Raw genomic sequence first — 17,696 nt, forward strand, 5'->3', positions numbered from 1 at the left:
ACTCTCTACCTAATAGCCACCAAAATAAACACAGTGCCAACTGTCGATGTCCAGAGGGTCTCCCGCGCCCGAATACGTGCTTCGGTAAGGATATCTGCAATGACGGTGCTGATACATGATTCCGGCGCCGACACTATCATTCACGAACTTTGTCCCTACAATTTCATCCGGGGCGACTCCCTTCTCGACCCAATCGACAATCGCAGCTAGAACGTTGTGTTCTTTGTCAAACGGGATGGCATACGCAGGTGCACTCCCTCCTTGCCCAACAGTCCAAGCACCCGGACCAGTGCCACAATGATACATGCCAGGGATCCTGAAGAAACGGTAGAATGTGTCCATCTTCTCCAGATCGAAGTCTGCTTCTTTCGCCAACCTTTCCCAAAACCGAACGGAATTCAGGCTTGAGATCTGCTGGTCTTGCTGTCCGTGATATGTGATGATCTTGCCCCCGTGATCTTGGAACGCACTCAGCGCATACGGCCAAGTGTCAATGTCGGCGGGGTTCTTCGCGACAGCTAGTGCGGCATCGTCTAGTGTGTACGTTGCCGGGTCCCACGATGGCTCTCCCAGTATCACGTACTTGAACCAGTCTACTGACGGGCCGTATGCCTTGCCCGAGTATAGTCCATCAGCAGCGAGTAATTCGCCTCCTGGATTCACCCTTGGGTACAAAAGCGTGCCATTCGGCCAGAGATAGTCACTGAATATCGCCTGAACCTTTTTAACCTGGGCTGCATTAAGACAATCCGTCGAAGTGCTGTTGTTGAACCCACACAGAAGCTGCTGTGTATCGACGTGGCAGAGTATCGGGTCTTCAATAATGCCGTCCTCGACTCCATCAATAATATCGCATTGTTTGAGGACTTCATTGTGTATTGTCGTCTTCCATGTATTTGGGGATATGAAATCTTCTGATTTGGTATCCCCTGTTATGGGAAAGAAACTGGCTCTCCAGGAGTAAAGGCTGTTAAAGTCGACAGCAGGCGCCCCGGCTACAATGCCGTCGAAATCCTCTGGAAATTTCTCTGCGTTCCCGATCCCTTGGCGGCCGCCCAGTGAACATCCTATGTAATAGGATTTTCCTATATCTTCATCGTAGAAAAGTGACGCGAGATTCTTTCCGACCTCAACGGAGGTATGAAGCCTGGTTGAACATTAGTAAGGGTCTGCCCATCGAGATGGTGGGGATCATCGACTTACGCTCTCCAACTGAAGTCAATCACAACATCCTCGTTCTTGTAGAAGGCTGCACCGCCGGTTCCATTATGGCCGTTATTTGTGCCGAAGGCTAGTTCTCGTCAGTATTTTCCGTGCCAACGGGGTGCCTCCTTTTCTTTTTTTTTTTTTTTTTTTTTTTTTTTTTAAAAAAAAAAAAAAAGGCGAAGTGCTGGGCAGGGTACATACTATCAACATGTTAGTCATGGCAGCTTCAATTCAATCTACTCGAGTGCCTTGAATAAAACCAGAACTGTACCTTGCGAATCCATTAGCAGCACCATATGCAATATCCTCATACTTGATACCTATCTCAAATCAGCCATACGCAATCAATTCCACGCTCAATGCAACTAACACCCATCAACGCCGCCATTCCCAGTAGCCAACGTACGCCCATTCCACGTCTCAGGAAGCCACAACTCGTAATGAAACCCCGACCGCTGCGACGTCGTGACCGACAGCGCAATTCGGCACAAGTCAACATCGACGGCTTGACTCGCCCGATTACACGAGGCGTCGTTGTCCGGGAATGCGAGGTTCGTCCCAGCAGTGACAAATTCAAGGCGGTTCAATGTCACGTTCGGGATATACGATTCCGGATCGAATGCGAGACATTTGCTCTTGAAATCGACAGCACCAACGCTCGTGCTTATCGCTAGGGCAAGAAAGAAGCGAGCCGCGGACAACCTCCACGCTATTCTAGCCATGACAGCACTTTCCTTCATTCACAGGCGATATCGAACATCAGATTCACAATACCCAGTATTCATCTCCTTGGATTACTCCGATAAAACTCCATTTTGTTACTATTCCCCAGCCGCATACCACTTGTCCGCAATTGATCATGTGTGCGGGGTCCAGCAGATAATTATTGGCTGCAATGCAAGGGATAAAGGGGACCGACTCGCCATTTCGGGAATGTGATAAAGGCCGGCTTCCCGTTATCCGAGTGACGACGGTCAAGACGACTTAGTAATATCAGTATTTTAGAGGATATGTTTGGCTTCGAGAGCTGATGAAGCCATCGCCAAGTTCGACTCGATAAGTTTCGCATGATTTGGCTTACTTCATGAGCAAAGAACACCATAATGTTTTCTTATCTGGGAAATTGTGGCAAGGGTATCATATAACTACATATTATATTCACATATAAACTTCGCGATCGACTTGCAAGAATCTGTACTCACCACCCACCACTGTGTAGGAGACAAGTTTGAGTCCTTCTCAACCTGCTAAAATATTACGACAGTATCACTTAAAGGTAAAGGTCATTTTGTGCAACTGGTTGAGCTTGGCAGTTTTTTTTTAGCTTTTTTTTGGTGGTTTCAATAGCTGGCACTTGAGAGTATATCTAGTAGGACTTCCCCCCTTTTCTGAGCTAGCTAGTTCAACCTGGCGTCGATCGGATCAGATATTTACAGGCATTGCGAGTAGTACTGGCTCTGGGCAGTGCAAGTTGATCCCGAAGCACAAGTCGAGCAGCCGCTGTAGCCCTGGCCACCGCATTGGCCCCATTTCGCGACTGAGCAGCCATCACTACCGCCTCCGTTGCCACCACCATTGCCACCTCCATTCTCGCCTCCGTTCCCGCCTCCGTTACCACCGCCGTTACCACCTCCGTTACCACCTCCGTTGCTGGAGCCCTGTAATTACTAGGTAGTCAATAGATGTCTAGTAGCGCTCTTTATTGCCCTCGGTCGCAAAGCATGGTGGCTCGGGCTTGCGAGGTATGAGACAGACCGGGATAGGAAGGACGAGAGGGAACTTACATCGACCTTCGACTTGATGAATGCAAGGGCCTGGGAGCCGTACTTGTTGACGTATTGCTGGTGAGAGTTGGCGTCGTTGCCATTGCAGCAGTACGGATCCGTACTATCACAGTAGGACTTGATGATGCTCGGATCGGCGGGTGAGCATCGGAAGCCTGAGGGACGAGCGGCGAACTATAATTATATGTCAGAATCGGTTACATATGAATCATCGTTCGGCAGCAACCGATCGGAGGAATTTTGCCTAGACAGAGCATATGGGTCTTTACTTACTCCTCCAGCTGTGCAAGTACCCACGTTGTAAGGCAGACCGGCGACATTGTGAGGATCGCCCATGAAGATAGCAGCCTTGACAGCGTTAAGCGCGCTGCCGCTAAGGGTAGCGCCTGAACCGCCGCACAAGGCGTTGTCCATGATCTGACCACCCTATTCACAACAACAATGATCAGTATAAAGTCATTTATAGTCGTGGAGTCCTGAATATTCATGCCAGTCATACCTGAGAGTATCCAATAAGGACAATCTTCGTGTTCGGGCATCGGCTGTTGAGGCTATTTACAGCACTGATGACAGCCGTAGTTCCCTGGCTAGCAGACTGGTCGTAAGAGACTCCGCCGCAGGAAGACTGGCCACCACAAGCGGGATAGCTGATAGGCGAAGCTTGAGAGCCCGAGTAGGCGGCCAAGACCTGGTTCACGAGGCCGCCGGCGGTGCCATACCCGGGGCTAACAGTCGTCTCACGGGCGCCGAAGATGTAGACGCCAGGGCAGCTCTGGCGCTCCGAGATCTCTGCGGGCGAGGCGTGGACACCAGCCGCGGCGATGATAGGGACGAGAAGTGTGGGCTTCATGGTGACGGCTTGTTGTCGATTCTCTGTCTCTCAAAATCTATCTATCAAGTCAGATCTTGCAAGCGACTACAGATTCCGTATCCTGGGTGATCGGCATCCGGCTCGCCATCATCTTATATGTCTCTCCCCCTTGTGTATACCACGTACGAGCCGTGATGATCTGCTCAAGTCATACCGATCCGGCGGTTATAGTTCTACTGGATATTTTCATGACATCAACCTACCCCTGGGGCGGTCATTGTCCCCACGGAACCATCCTGATGGCTCGCGAGGCAAAGCGGATGGTCGCGCAGGCGGCTGCCTAACCGCATCCAGGTATCTGCGGTTAAATGGCTAAACGCACCCTTGATCAGACGACAACAGACAACCTGGTAAGATTCTCAAAGCTTTAGTTCGAATACTGGGGCCGACACTGCCTAGTTACCTGATTGGCTTAGTATCAGCACTTTTGAACTCTTCATGCTATAGCCTGCTTATCTTCTGTCGTTGGTGGAAATATTTGTATACGCTGGGATCGAGGATCCTCAGCGAAAGAGCGTCTCTGGGTAGAGGGAAGTGGGGGTTGAAAGGGCCTACATTAGGCATAGCCACGCTATGCCATGTGGGAGGCTCCGGAGGGATTCCATAGAAGCTCCGGCGATCAGATGAGAACATCGACCGGGGGTTAGTCGCGCAAGGGTTGAGTGAGGATCCGGGGCACCGGAAACCTCCAAGAGAGAATCAAGCAAAGTGTACACGCGTACTTAGTATGTGATATAAGACTAGGAATCCCAAGAATAACAAAAGAAAAGAAAAGAAAAGACGAATAATAGCAAAAAACCGGATAATAATGTCTACGCTCCGAAAGTGACCATCCCTCTTCCTTCCTTTCGCAAGGGCTCCCTGTTTTGTTCTGCTCTGTGATCTTGATTGATGGAATGTCGTCAACTCACAGACCGGGGATGCACCAGGGAAATTAGGTGTTTCAGGAACCTCATGCGGCCATGAGTATTCGGTGTAATGCGCCGAACGCCGCTGTTTTAGGTCATCAGCTATACAATAACCCTAGTATACTTAGTGTCCCATGATCGTATGTGATCACAGCCTCCCTCGACCCATAACTAGAGCAACAACAAGCGCATAGCAATATGAAGGAGAAAAGAAAAAGCACAACCACGTAAGATGAGTTATGACAAGTAGCGCGTGTGCTGTATCGGAAACATCCAGGGTGGCAACTAACATGGTGCAGCAGAACCTGGAAGTCTATTCTTTCGACGGATAATATCCCAACATGGATATAGAGCTCCGCCACGTCTTAACCATCTATAGAACTGTCAGAATGTTACCTCCGTCTTTTTAGGCTAATTGTAGTTAACCCTGGCACAATGGCCTCAACCTGCCAATCAATATCTAACAACACGACTGTTACACCTATCCTGGCCGTGATTCCACAGCCTTACTCACAACAGATTAAGGGCAAATAAATGCGCAATGAAAAATTATAGGCTTCGAGTTACCTCGCCCTACGGATTTACGATGCGGCTTTCCTGAAGCAGGGACCCATGAACCCCCGTGTTATGATGCCATGAGCCCACTTGCGTGGCTAGAACGACGGGATCGGCTCTCACGGCAAGGGATCTATATAAGCACCATGGCAGCGCCGAGGAAAAAGTGAGAACTGGTTCATTCGTCGTCAGGCACCAAGCATCCAGTTTTTTTGAGGATCGCTCAGAATCCTCTTAAGACAAGCCAGCCAGATAGACAGACAAACCTCACACTCAGTTAACCATGCTCGGCTCACTAGCCCTCGCTGTCCTGGCAGCCGCTTCGACGGCCTTCGCCTCGCCGCTCGAGCTGATCACACGCGAGCAGCCCGGCACGGGCACCAACAACGGGTTCTACTACTCGTTCTGGACGGACGGCGGCGGCAGCGTGACGTACAACAACGGCGCGCGCGGCTCGTACGACGTGTCGTGGAGCAACGTGAACAACTTCGTCGCCGGCAAGGGGTGGAAGCCGGGTGCGTCACGCGTCATCTCGTACAACGGCACCTGGAACGGCGGCAACGTCAACTCGTACCTCTCCGTGTACGGCTGGACGCGCAACCCGCTCATCGAGTACTACATCGTCGAGGCCTTCGGCACATACAACCCGTCGACGGGAGCTCAGAAGCTCGGCTCCGTCACAAGTGACGGCGGTACTTACGACATCTACCGCACACAGCGCGTTAACCAGCCCTCAATCGAGGGTACCTCGACCTTCTACCAATTCTGGTCGGTCCGTCAGCAGCACCGCGTCGGTGGAACAGGTTCGTGTTTCCTCGTTTTCGGCTCTTCATATTATGCACACATGACTAATCTAGATGTCCAACAGTCAATGTCAAGAACCACTTCGATGCTTGGTCCAAGTCTGGCCTCCAGCTCGGCACCCATGACTATCAGATCCTAGCCACGGAGGGTTACCAGAGCAGTGGATCGGCGCACATCGAGGTCTTTGATGGAGGCAGCAGCGGAGGTAACGACGGCGGTAACGGCGGTAACAACGGAGGTGGCAATGGAGGAAACAATGGTGGTGGCAACGGAGGCGGCAACGGGGGTGGTAGTGGTGGCTGCTCAGTCGCGAAATGGGGCCAGTGTGGTGGCCAGGGCTACAGCGGCTGCTCGACTTGTGCTTCGGGATCAACCTGCACCGCCCAGAGCCAGTACTATTCCCAGTGCCTGTAAGGTGATCTGCACTTCTGATGTATATTCTTGTACAGCTGTGCCAGTCTTGCACTAGCTAGATGAAACCCAGGTCACGGCCAACCATCTAGGTATAAGCAAGATGGCACTTATCATGAGAAATGAATGAAAGTAAAAAGTAACTTTGAAGTCTTCGAATTCTGGTGCTGTGGATACGCTGATGATCCAGCATGACAACGACACTTTGGGCTCGTGAATAGAGCTTGATCGCTGATGGTCCAAGTATCGCTCTATATGACCTACCAAATTATATAGTGATACTATGCTGTTCACATTTGGAACAGATAATATGCTTATCTGTGTCTGTTGCAATTTTCTGGCTTCTGACACTATGACTTTCAGGCCAGGTACAGCAGACTATATGTCTGATGCGTCCAGACTTACTGAAGCTATCGACTAAGCATTGGCCAATATGGTAATAGGAAGGTGCCTTAACTTAACTACGCGAGGTTTGGGCACCAAAAATTGTTTTCAAATGGGGACCCAAATCTGTCACTTTGCAATCACTTTACCGTTGATTGAGGGATCGCTGAGAAGATAGCGAGATTAACGCGAAGATGAGTGGTGTGAGTCAGCGGCAAAAGATGTAACTCGAGTAATATGGTCTGAAGTTTGTCGGTTAGTAGCCACTATTCAGCCAGTATATACCAACTGATGGGTCTCATGGATTAGGAGAATCGAGCATTTCTCGGTGTCAACGATCGTTAGGCTTCGTAATCTCAATTTCATGTATCATGCTTCTTATGTCAGCGAACATGCTACCCAGCCAAAGGTGAGAGCCCTAGAACTTACTTCTACTCAACATGCCCATTTCCTCCCACGGCCCTGAAAACAACTCTGACAAGTCCATTATCAAACCTGCAAGCTCAATCATCAGCTCCCCGACGTTATTAGTGCCCTACTGATATGGTTTAAGAAATGAGGTCTGCCACGTTCATAGGCATCTCATCAATTTGAGTTGAGTAGTATACTGCTCAAGTTAGCAACCAGGATCATTCATTGCAGGCGAGGAGAAAACCTACACTCAATATCACGAAGAATGCGCACATCTTCGCTGGTGACAAAGTTGATCGCAACACCCTTACGACCAAACCTTCCACTTCGACCGATGCGGTGGATATAGTTTTCACGGTTGCTAGGCAGATCGTAATTGATGACCAAGCTGACCTGTTGCACATCGATACCGCGAGCCCAAACATCAGTTGAGATCAATACTCTGCTATTGCCCTGTCTGAAGTCTTGCATGATGCTGTCTCGTTCTTTCTGGGGCATATCTCCATGCATACTGCTGACAGTGAAGTTGGCTTCACGCATCTTGTCGGTCAACCAGTCGACCTTTCTTCGAGTATTGCAGAAGATGACGGCTTGTGTGATGGTCAGAGTATCGTACAAGTCACATAAGGTGTCAAATTTCCAGTCTTCTTTCTCGACCGCAATGAAATACTGCTTGAGACCTTCCAGTGTCAATTCATCACGCTTGACCAAGATGCGGACTGGGTCAGTCATGAACTTGGTGGTCATGTCGAGCACATCGTAAGGCAAAGTAGCAGAAACGACGACGACTTGTGTAGCAGGTGGTAGATATCGGTAGACATCGTAAATCTGCTCGCGGAAACCTTGGTTGAGCAACTCATCGGCCTCGTCAAGCACAAGCATCTTGATGTTCTTTGTGCGCAGGTGGCGGCGGCGAATCATGTCGGCAACACGACCAGGGGTACCCGAAACGATATGTTGACCATAGTCAAGCTTGCGGATATCTTCACCGACATTGGTACCTCCGATGCATGCGTGACATTGCACATTCATGTAATCGCCTAGAGCCATAACGACAGATTGGATCTGGGTAGCTAATTCACGGGTAGGAGAGAGCACAAGGGCTTGCGTCTCGCGGACAGCTGTATCGATGACCTGTAACATGGAGATGGAGAAAGTGGCAGTCTTTCCTGTACCGGATTGAGCTTGAGCGATCGTGTCGCGACCCTTGCACACTTGCACGATAGCTCTGGATTGGACGGCGGACGGAGACTCGTAGCCGTATGCGTAGATGCCTCGAAGGAGATTCTCTAAATGACCAGATTAGCATGTTTTTGGCATACTTGACTTTGTATCTCTGTGTCGGTCGCCGTTCATTTACCTTTCAATGACATGGCCTCGAAAGTGGGATGAACTGTAACCTCTTTCGACGTCGAGAACTCCATCTTCTCGTCGGCGCGACGATCAATACCACCGCCTTCAGCCATCTTGAACGTTGTATAGATGTTCTCCTCGATAGATGAGATGATGTCTCGATATGGGTAGGATGGCTGTGATGACGCTGTAGAGGATATAACGGGGGAGCGGGCTGTTTTCTCGATGCGACGCGACGAAGTCGAAGCTTCGAGGGCGCTTCTGGTCCTCGAAATTTAGGTGGAGAGAAAGAACATAAAGGTACGTACCTCCAGCCGCTGCATCCATCCAACCAATCGATCGTCAGCTAGTGGATCTTGTCTCAGCTATCTTATCTTATCGATAGGCTTACTCGACCTTAGGTAAGCTGGCGCAACGCAACTCTTTGCCTCAGCGCGCTAGGAGCTGTACATACTGTAGTAGCTGCATAGGTAGCATCGCATCCCAGTCACATACATCTATATTCTTTATTTATCGTCGCCTTCATTATCGGTTGATGTAATTTCTTCACGCACGCATAATCTTCCTCTAGCCTTCCTTAGGGTGGTCGCATTGATCTGGTCTGGTCTGTGGTGTATTCTCATTACTAGGCGCGTCACATCATTATGCTGTTAGAGGAGCAAAGGTTCCTTCACGAGGACCTTGAGCGCCTCGAACAAGGCATAGCTGATCGAATCGGTGAAGAACCGAAGCAGGTAAGTACCCATCACTCCAACACTGCGTAACAATCTAACCACCGCCCTCATAGATTCGAGATCGATTGGCACGCGACCATCAGATTGCCCAATTTCTCGACCGCATTTCTTCGCAGTCTGCTAAGCTGCTAGAAATATATCGCGATGCAGATGGCTCAAGATCACGCGAAATTCAACAGATAGGGACAGGGGACCCAATGGACGAATTCTACAAGCAGCTTACGGACATCAAAGGCTTCCACGCGAGGTACCCTAACGAGCCAGTCGAGAACCTAGAGCGCGCATATCGGCCTAAGAAGGGCGCCGACGAGGCGGGCCAACCGAGCATTGTCGATACTATGTTCACTGGAGAGGAATCATTCGGCCGCTTCTTCGACTTACAGACTTGCCATGAACTATACCTTAATTTGCCCAATGCCAAGAGGCTCAGCTATGTACAATATCTAGACCTATTCGATAACTTTGCGCCTGGTGCCGCTGGATTGAAGAGGTCCGAGAAGATGACGGATCAATATTTCGCCTATGTTGGCCACCTCGCTCTCGACCTGGAGACATTCATGCGCAAGACCAGACCGCTCGAGAACATTGATAAAGTTCTTTCCGAGTTCGATAAGAAGTTCGAAGAGGATTGGGAAAATGACAATGTGTCCGACTGGAAGATGGAAGATTCTAGCGCGATATCGGGTGCTGGGAAGTCTTCGACGAATGAGGGCATCTGGTGCGAGGCTTGCGAGAAGGCTTTCACCAACGAAAACGTCTACAAAAACCACCTTAGTGGTAAGAAGCATATCAGGGCAGAAAATGAACGGAAGAAGAAGGAACAAGATGATTCCACAAGCGCCACCAATGGGGCTAATAAGGGAGCGGCCTCAACAACAAGATTGAAAGAAAGGGCGATCGCAGAGCGCGAGAACCGCATCAAGCGCCTCGCGAGCGCCATGAGTACCGAGCGCAGCGATACCCGAGTGAATGTCGAGCGCAAACAACTCATGACAGATAAGGAACGTCGACAAGAGATCGACAACGTATTTAATGTGACGGTGCCTACAGCACAGGCAGCCGACATAGACGAAGGCGAAGAGGGCGAAGACGACGACAAGATATACAACCCATTGAAGCTTCCATTAGCGTGGGATGGCAAGCCCATTCCTTTCTGGCTGTACAAGCTGCACGGATTGGGAGTCGAATTCGCTTGCGAGATATGCGGCAACTTCGTCTACATGGGGCGACGCGCATTCGATAAGCACTTCAACGAGGCGCGACATATTCACGGGCTAAAGTGTCTGGGCATTACGAATACCGCGCTCTTCCGCGACATCACGCGGATCGACGAGGCTTTAAGGTTATGGGAAAAGATACAGAGGGATAGGCGGGGTGACAGAGTCGATGACGGGAGTGTTATTCAAATGGAGGATGCAGAAGGGAACGTCATGCCCGAGAAAGTGTACTATGATCTGCAGAAGCAGGGACTCTTGTAAAATTGGTGTATATTAGGAGTTGGGTGTGCATACTGGCTTTTCAACCATTTCAACAGCGCTCTAATATTCTTGCTCGGAAATCCGATTGCCGGTGACGGCTTTCAAGGCGTACTTAGCATATGTTCATCGTGGTTCGCTGTGATACCAACAGGTTTCTATATCTTCCTTTAAGTCCTATGTGAAATGAAAGCAATGCACTTGATGAAGGACGACTTATCGCGCTTCGCCCAAGTATGAAATACCGATATAGTCGCACTTATTCAATGCTCGCCTTTCTTATCGTATTTTCAATTTGATCGATTTATTCTTCCCTTTTTCTTTGTCAAATCAGGCGGTTGATGGCATGAAGTCGGAATCTGGTCTGTGCTTATCCCGCCTATACCTCCTCTTCAGCTAGGTAACTCAGGTAACACCCGAATACAGCATAACTTCAGGCCAGATTCAGGCCAAGCAACCGCTATTTTAGGTAGCTTGACCCGGCTAGATTCACCCCACCATCTTGACGAAGGTTTGTTATGTCATGCTGCCTGCATCGCATACCTATTACCTACCAACAACAATGTTGAAGTGATGCCTGATTTTCGTTTATCATAGCTACAACTTGCTGGAGTAATTTTTCCGGTATTAATTTCATCTATCTATGGCCTAGATGTTATGTGATGGCAATCCTCTTAGGCTCGGTGTACCTTGTTGACTTCTTGGAGTATCCTTCTCAACCTCCAACTGGATGACTCAGGTTGAGAGCTTTGGTATAATGAGGGTTGGCCTGCAAAATGTCAGTTCTTCCTAAGCCTATACCGCCTCTCTATACCGTGTATATCTTGCGCTCAACGGTCAAACATTCTTCACTTTATATCGGTTCGACGCCAAACCCGCCCAGGCGTCTGAAGCAACACAATGGGGAAGCCAAGGGGGGCGCTGCACGAACTTCGAGGCGGCAGTATCGGCCTTGGGAGATGGTTGGTCTCATCTCTGGATTTCCGGGAATGGTTGCTGCCCTAAAATTCGAGTGAGTAGTCTTTTCCCTACCTTGAGAATATCTTCGTCCGCCGGTTTCAAGACATAATGGCTAATCAGTGAGTAGATGGGCGCTTAACAATCCACATGTGTCACTACACATTCCAACAAATTCGCGCATCACTGTCGCAACACAGAGAAAGCGCAATGGACAACCCAAACGCCCGACTCATAACATGAAGTCAATCATCTCAAACATCCATCTCCTTTTACGAGTGCCTAGCTTCGCGAGATGGCCACTTAAACTTCATTTCTTTGCCCCCGAGTTTTACGGGACTTGGACTAAATGCTGCGACACCGCCACTGAGCCTCTTCGTGAGACCATTCCTGTCTACACGGACTTTCCTCCGAGCTCGGCTGCTGAAGATGCATGTACTGATGAACCTAGTCCTTGGGGTATCCATGCCCTTCCCCTCGATTATGCGCCAATGAAGGAATACGTTGAGAAAACGCAATCACTGTATTCATTCGAGAGGGAAGGTGAATGCGTTGTTTGTGATGAACATTTAGAGCACGGTGAAGGCTTATATGCAACCTGCTCGAACTCGCTCTGTGAAGGCACTGGGCATATATCTTGCTGGAGTCGACACTTGCTTGGCAACAACCCGGGAGAAGACATCATCCCGATTTCCGGCCATTGTCCCAAGTGTGAGGGCAAGGTGATTTGGGGAGACATGATGAAGGAGATGAGTTTGAGGATTCGTGGGCAGAAAGAGGTTGAGAAGATGCTCAAGAAGCGTCGAAAGCGGAAAGCGCCGGTCACAGCTGAATCTCCTTGATAAGATACTATGGATTGCTACGACGACCACGTTCACCTTCTCCCTTTACACGGCACATTCAACATTCAACACACGATAGTCAATTTGATGCATAAAACTCATCTACTCCCAAGCACTGATATTGGCTCAGAATAGGACGGGAATCATCGTGTTTTGAAAACGTGAGGTATCTTTGCGTCAATGTCATTGGTCGAAAAGGACGAAGCAGCAACGAACACTCTGCCTACACCACCCGGTGCGGGTGCGGGTGCGCTTCCACCCATGAGCATAGTGCCTCGAAGTCAGTACACTGGTGCTCATACCCCCAACCGCTGCTTCCAGGGTCACCTTCATGCACCCACTCCAGAGTTGTGTCTCTATGGCACTTGATAGCCTGGTGCAAATAATCCCAGCAGTGGGAGAAGTGGTCCGGGCCTTGATCCACGATTTCAAGATCACTGTCAATGGCCACAAAATATCCAATGCGAATCATTTCCTATGACTACTAGTTAACATCACCTACAAAGGTAATCATGAATGAGTTTCAAGTAGCCTTTACCAGACAGTGTAGCTGATGGAAAACCGAGACAACGGCGAGGCGCTCTGAGCCCGGAGGACTCTGGACCTGCGTGCCATTGAACCACACAAACCCACCTCCCTCTTCAAAAGCAGTAAGCTCCATGAAGCTACGATGGTGAATTCAGGAAAGTCTTACCCGGGAATAGAGTATCCCACGCCTTGTCAGACTCGACATCTGGCCTTTCTCTAAATATCCTCAGACCTGAACGTCACGTTCGCTGGCCGCCGTGGAGGTAGCCATGGAGGTGACTCTTGATATCCCTGAGAGGCGACGTGAGACGATACAACGACCAGCAGCGCTGCGATCGTGATGACAGCGAGGGCAAGCAAGGAAACAACACCACACAGAAAGATGCTGTGTTTCTTGTAATAGACGGTCCGCACGGAAGTAGTTGGGCATCCCATGAGGCCCAACACTTCTTCGTGTTCCTCTCTCCAAGGACTGGAAGACATCGTAGGAAAAGAGAATGGTGGCGTGTTCCTCTTTCACATAGCTAGTATTTGGGAACCTTTTGAGTTAGAGGATTCAAAATGGGTCTCCGAGGGGAATTGAAGTAGCTTCCGTTTCCGCGGACATACGCACTCATTTCATCGCTCTGCTACACACGTATAGACCCAGCTAGCACCTAGTTAGTTACCTCATTCCGACAATTGAAATGCGCTTTACCCTAATTGTGTTGTAAATCGATAGTAAACGATGCTGGTAAATTCGTAAGAACTGTCGATGCCCCTATCGTGATCGATAGGAGGAGCTCTCATGATTATAGTACCTTACTACGGCTCGATCTACAACCTACCCAGATTAGTACCCATTCAAATATCCGTAAGTTATCAAGGGAGGGGACTGTACGCCAGCGCGTTCGGAAGAGGTACCTGTAGATGGCTCTACTCTCTCTGTTCGAGCTGCTAGCACATGGATCACAAAAAAGAATATCATGACCGAATGTGTATTGTTCTAAATAGTCGGGATCTCGGAATTGAATAATGAGAATGACTGTGCATAGCCTTAACATAGATGAGGAGGCCTTGAAGAAGAAACAGCATCCCGATAGCTGTAGTTCTCACATAAAACCAAAAAAAAACATCCCTTCTTCTCAGCTTGGATTTACTATTGTGATCGCATATAAACGAGTACAGTATTCAAAACCAAGAGGTCGATTTACATAATTGAGACCTTGATTGGTAGCGATTAATAACAAAACTTTACTTGAACCGAGGGCGTAGGTGAGAATGGTGCTGAGAGTATTGACGATCTAGGGGATGATGTAGGTGAATTCATTTCAATAGACCAACACACAGTAATATTGAGTGATACGATATAGATAAACATTACATCAATCAATTAAGTGATCATCGTAAAGTCCTTGAGTTTGAATTCTGGTTCGAATGCCGGCTGGATATCTTGTTTCGCAGCAATGACAGCATCTCAGCAACGCTCATTTCAGACTTCGAGCAGCATAGGCTCACGAATTTGTCATTGGGTTATGCATACAGATTTAGGGTTGCGCATGGCTCTTTAGAATTCTTATAAGGCTATTGTGGAATACATAGCTGTGTGCGAGAACACAATGTTAGGGCTGCTGTGATGAAGATGACTCAGATGAGAGAGATGACGAAGCTCTTTGCAACCTCACTCATGCACACTAGGTACACACCAATCTCTCTAACGAAGGTAACGACTCCCAGGTCCCTAGGTCATATAAGTAGAATATAGCTAGGTAGGTTGATTTCGCAGTATTTCCCAATTCCTTTACGCATTCAGTTTAGGAATTCTCTTTTCCTTCTTCGCTGGAATGTGAACTCACTCTCATCATTGCAGTGTCATATCAGTGCTATCAATCCTATCGATAAGATAAGCCCAGAATGCAACGCATAGGGCGGCCCACAAAAGCTAAAAGCCGCTTGCCTGAGGTGCGCGTTTCATTTTGGTCTCCAGATCGAGAAATCACCTGAAAACGTGAAGCCCCCGTCTGCATGAGCTCTGCCAAATCCGGAACCAAGACATTATTCAATGCGCGAACGTACCTACCCTACCGTAAGATATCCATGTAATGTTGGTCAGGAAAATTGAAGTATACCGCTGTGAATTGTGAACGCGAATATTTCATGTGTGAGGGCTTATTAGGTATGCATGATCAGCTGACGACATGTGTATAGTATACACATTATTTTTTTTTTCTTTCTCTTTTCCCCTCGCCTTAGTCGGCAGAAATTGACCCCAAACAAGCTAAAGGTGGCACGATTCATGTAACGTCGATCAGTCCACCGTTGTCGATTCCGATTATAGTACGCCTATGGTAAGAAAAGAATGTGAATAATGGGTGCCTGTTATTATTCAATACTACTGTAAGTATGTAAGTAGCTACTAACTGAGTATGATGGAAATACACATGACTTTGTGGTTCTATCAACAACGTAGGTATTGTTGATAGTATGCCATGTCGTCATAATGTGACCTGGGCGAAGGAACCTCGGCGCGCGGGAATGAAGTGGATTGAGGGCAGGTCTATACTTACCTATCGCCTATCTCTTTACATGAATACTCAGCCGCTTTTAGTGGGCTCTACTCCCTGCACCATGTGATTCCTTACCCTCGTTACCTTAGGTACATAGTATATATGTACTATATGTAGGTAAATAACAACACATCATGATGTTATCTGGAGGTCTGGTGTATTCTAACAGTGCTTCCTTGTGTCAGCGCTTCAAGAAACTCTCGCACAAAGTATACCTTGCTACCTACTACCCACCTAACTGCGATGGGGTATGGGATATATAGGATCTAGGTAGCTGATATAAGCACCTGCAAACCGGGTGTTTATACGCTCCGGACACGTTTTCATTTAGGAATGTATAAATCTATATAAACTAGGTAGGTTTGCTTTAAGGTAGCAGTAAGGTATTTACCTACTTTTACGGATAGTAGCGAGGGTAGGTAGATGCTGGGCTGGTTGCGGTAAGGATGAACTGGGACAGATGAGGTTGACTAGGTATCGGCCCACTACTGCAGTGATGGCCCATTTGGCCCATCTGCATTTTGCATTTTGCCCCGAATAATCCCCCCCCCCAAAAGAACATCCCTGCCTGCCACGAAGTTCCAAAGTTCCGACGGCATTTTACGGATTTTACGGTGCATAGCGCGCTGAGGAGTCTCGTTGTGCCGCCGCGGAGAACCTAGGCAACTACCTACCTGCCGACTTCGCCTGATGTTATCTTGCTGACCATCCCCGTCATCATCACGGCCCGAGGTCAGCAAAGATCGGTCAGCAGCGACTATATAGCGACTATAAGGTGTTACCGTAAATCTTATATATACGTACTTATATAGGATAGCCATTCACCTATTCCACAGACAGACAGATAGATATAGATGGTGATTGATATCAGTGCTTGCAGCCTGCTTGAACCTGGCACTATAGATGATTCTGTTGGTTCAAGGTTGTTAGATAGGTATTATTAGCCATGTTATTATTAGTATCCTAGAATAATAGGTAGTATAAAACACTCGCCCCCTACCTCCCTACCTCCTTCCCTGCTTTTGGGTACATTCAATGTAGAATCAATATTCAATGGTAAAAGGGACGGTCTGGTCTGTATGCAAAGGGAAAAAAAGAAATGAGTAATGCTGAGCCTCCTCGCTGCTGGATCGGTTAGTCTGTCTATGGGCATCTGTGCCTGTGTCTGCATGCACGAGAGAGAGAGAGAGAGATGGCTGACAAAGGCCATCCTCATTCACTTGTATTATTCACCTTGTCCCCCCCATCCCCTCCACCCATTGTCATTATCATTGATATCACTCAATTCCCCAATTCAAGCAAGCAAGCAAGCAAAAAAGGCCTTGAAGCCGCACAAAAAGCTCGGCGCACTGGCCAACAGCCGGCCCCCCGTTCGCTGGTAGTAGAGTACCGTAGTTGAGATAGTTGAAATATAACTGGAGACGCTGGGGCCGCTGGGCACAAGCCGTGGCCAATCCCGTGGCTCCACTCAGCTCACGCCCACCCTACGGGCCCTGCCTATGCTGGCTTTTGCTACCGACACCTCTCCCTCTCCATCTCGCTCGCTCATCCCATCCCGGCGCTGGCTCACTTCCATCATCTCTCACTCGCATACTCGCCTCAAATATCTCTCTTCCTTCCCCCTACCGCGTCCAAACATTCAACAACCCCCCGGTCCCGGTCCCTACCTCTGCGCCTCTTCCATCTGCCGCCTCACTCCATTCACACACGGCGAGAAACAGAGCAATTAGTGCCGTTCCGATATTCCTGTCCTCTCTTCCTGCTCTCTTTGCGATTTCTCAAGTTCATCCCGTCGAAGTCATGGTCCTTTGTTTCACGACTTCACCTATACTTCAACAGTAGACCAACCGCCTCTCCTCTGCACGCACTGGGGACTCTAGTGATTCTGTCTGTACCGTACAATCGAGCATAGTGCCCACTCATATCT

The 17,696-nt window shown here is 48.8% G+C and overlaps 8 protein-coding genes across 8 annotated transcripts; 4 read left to right on the forward strand and 4 right to left on the reverse strand.

Moving 5' to 3' along the window:
- Positions 1–9: 9 nt before the first annotated feature.
- On the reverse strand, positions 10–1,928 carry F5B22DRAFT_640516 (feruloyl esterase B; the record flags this gene model as incomplete). The annotated part of the gene is made up of 4 exons (XM_047977862.1): positions 10–1,147; positions 1,204–1,291; positions 1,473–1,526; positions 1,577–1,928. The coding sequence occupies 4 exons, from the start codon at positions 1,926–1,928 to the stop codon at positions 10–12; spliced, it is 1,632 nt and encodes a 543-aa protein (XP_047824850.1).
- A 708-nt stretch (positions 1,929–2,636) lies between these two features.
- F5B22DRAFT_652569 (cutinase-domain-containing protein) lies at positions 2,637–3,840 on the reverse strand (the record flags this gene model as incomplete). The annotated part of the gene is made up of 4 exons (XM_047979622.1): positions 2,637–2,864; positions 2,991–3,164; positions 3,264–3,416; positions 3,490–3,840. The coding sequence occupies 4 exons, from the start codon at positions 3,838–3,840 to the stop codon at positions 2,637–2,639; spliced, it is 906 nt and encodes a 301-aa protein (XP_047824851.1).
- Positions 3,841–5,087: 1,247 nt separating this feature from the next.
- Positions 5,088–7,049, forward strand: F5B22DRAFT_580364 (carbohydrate-binding module family 1 protein). The gene is made up of 2 exons (XM_047973256.1): positions 5,088–6,127; positions 6,193–7,049. The coding sequence occupies exons 1-2, from the start codon at positions 5,608–5,610 to the stop codon at positions 6,540–6,542; spliced, it is 870 nt and encodes a 289-aa protein (XP_047824852.1). The 5' UTR covers positions 5,088–5,607; the 3' UTR covers positions 6,543–7,049.
- Positions 6,842–8,958, reverse strand: F5B22DRAFT_580152 (ATP-dependent RNA helicase FAL1). The gene is made up of 4 exons (XM_047973254.1): positions 8,695–8,958; positions 7,583–8,623; positions 7,353–7,530; positions 6,842–7,297 (listed from the first exon to the last, which is right to left on the reverse strand). Exons 1-3 carry the CDS (start codon positions 8,798–8,800, stop codon positions 7,472–7,474), a joined length of 1,206 nt encoding a protein of 401 aa, XP_047824853.1. The 5' UTR covers positions 8,801–8,958; the 3' UTR covers positions 6,842–7,297; positions 7,353–7,471.
- A 191-nt stretch (positions 8,959–9,149) lies between these two features.
- On the forward strand, positions 9,150–11,276 carry F5B22DRAFT_631195 (uncharacterized protein). The gene is made up of 2 exons (XM_047976602.1): positions 9,150–9,421; positions 9,475–11,276. The coding sequence occupies exons 1-2, from the start codon at positions 9,332–9,334 to the stop codon at positions 10,897–10,899; spliced, it is 1,515 nt and encodes a 504-aa protein (XP_047824854.1). The 5' UTR covers positions 9,150–9,331; the 3' UTR covers positions 10,900–11,276.
- Positions 11,277–11,583: 307 nt separating this feature from the next.
- On the forward strand, positions 11,584–12,807 carry F5B22DRAFT_580656 (uncharacterized protein). Its single transcript, XM_047973259.1, has 2 exons — positions 11,584–11,908; positions 11,984–12,807. The coding sequence occupies exons 1-2, from the start codon at positions 11,673–11,675 to the stop codon at positions 12,693–12,695; spliced, it is 948 nt and encodes a 315-aa protein (XP_047824855.1). The 5' UTR covers positions 11,584–11,672; the 3' UTR covers positions 12,696–12,807.
- Positions 12,808–12,918: 111 nt separating this feature from the next.
- F5B22DRAFT_652574 (uncharacterized protein) lies at positions 12,919–13,706 on the reverse strand (the record flags this gene model as incomplete). Its single annotated transcript, XM_047979623.1, has 3 exons — positions 12,919–13,170; positions 13,234–13,360; positions 13,456–13,706. 3 exons carry the CDS (start codon positions 13,704–13,706, stop codon positions 12,919–12,921), a joined length of 630 nt encoding a protein of 209 aa, XP_047824856.1.
- A 3,026-nt stretch (positions 13,707–16,732) lies between these two features.
- Positions 16,733–17,197, forward strand: F5B22DRAFT_580697 (uncharacterized protein). The gene has a single exon (XM_047973260.1). The coding sequence runs from the start codon at positions 16,876–16,878 to the stop codon at positions 17,149–17,151; it is 276 nt and encodes a 91-aa protein (XP_047824857.1). The 5' UTR covers positions 16,733–16,875; the 3' UTR covers positions 17,152–17,197.
- Positions 17,198–17,696: the final 499 nt, after the last annotated feature.

Source organism: Xylaria bambusicola, assembly GCF_022495145.1.
Source record: "Xylaria bambusicola strain CBS 139988 unplaced genomic scaffold F5B22scaffold_97, whole genome shotgun sequence".
Classification (NCBI taxonomy): domain Eukaryota; kingdom Fungi; phylum Ascomycota; class Sordariomycetes; order Xylariales; family Xylariaceae; genus Xylaria; species Xylaria bambusicola.

Coding starts and splice junctions, on each gene's coding strand:
- F5B22DRAFT_580364 (XM_047973256.1), top strand. CDS start 5,608: ATGCTCGGCTCACTAGCCCTCGCTGTCCTGGCAGCCGCTTCGACGGCC. Junction 6,128..6,192: donor GCACCGCGTCGGTGGAACAG/GTTCGTGTTTCC, acceptor GATGTCCAACAG/TCAATGTCAAGAACCACTTC.
- F5B22DRAFT_580152 (XM_047973254.1), bottom strand. CDS start 8,800: ATGGCTGAAGGCGGTGGTATTGATCGTCGCGCCGACGAGAAGATGGAG. Junction 8,624..8,694: donor CGAGGCCATGTCATTGAAAG/GTAAATGAACGG, acceptor CTGGTCATTTAG/AGAATCTCCTTCGAGGCATC. Junction 7,531..7,582: donor CATTCTTCGTGATATTGAGT/GTAGGTTTTCTC, acceptor TAACTTGAGCAG/TATACTACTCAACTCAAATT.
- F5B22DRAFT_631195 (XM_047976602.1), top strand. CDS start 9,332: ATGCTGTTAGAGGAGCAAAGGTTCCTTCACGAGGACCTTGAGCGCCTC. Junction 9,422..9,474: donor TCGGTGAAGAACCGAAGCAG/GTAAGTACCCAT, acceptor CCGCCCTCATAG/ATTCGAGATCGATTGGCACG.
- F5B22DRAFT_580656 (XM_047973259.1), top strand. CDS start 11,673: ATGTCAGTTCTTCCTAAGCCTATACCGCCTCTCTATACCGTGTATATC. Junction 11,909..11,983: donor GTTGCTGCCCTAAAATTCGA/GTGAGTAGTCTT, acceptor ATCAGTGAGTAG/ATGGGCGCTTAACAATCCAC.
- F5B22DRAFT_580697 (XM_047973260.1), top strand. CDS start 16,876: ATGCTGAGCCTCCTCGCTGCTGGATCGGTTAGTCTGTCTATGGGCATC.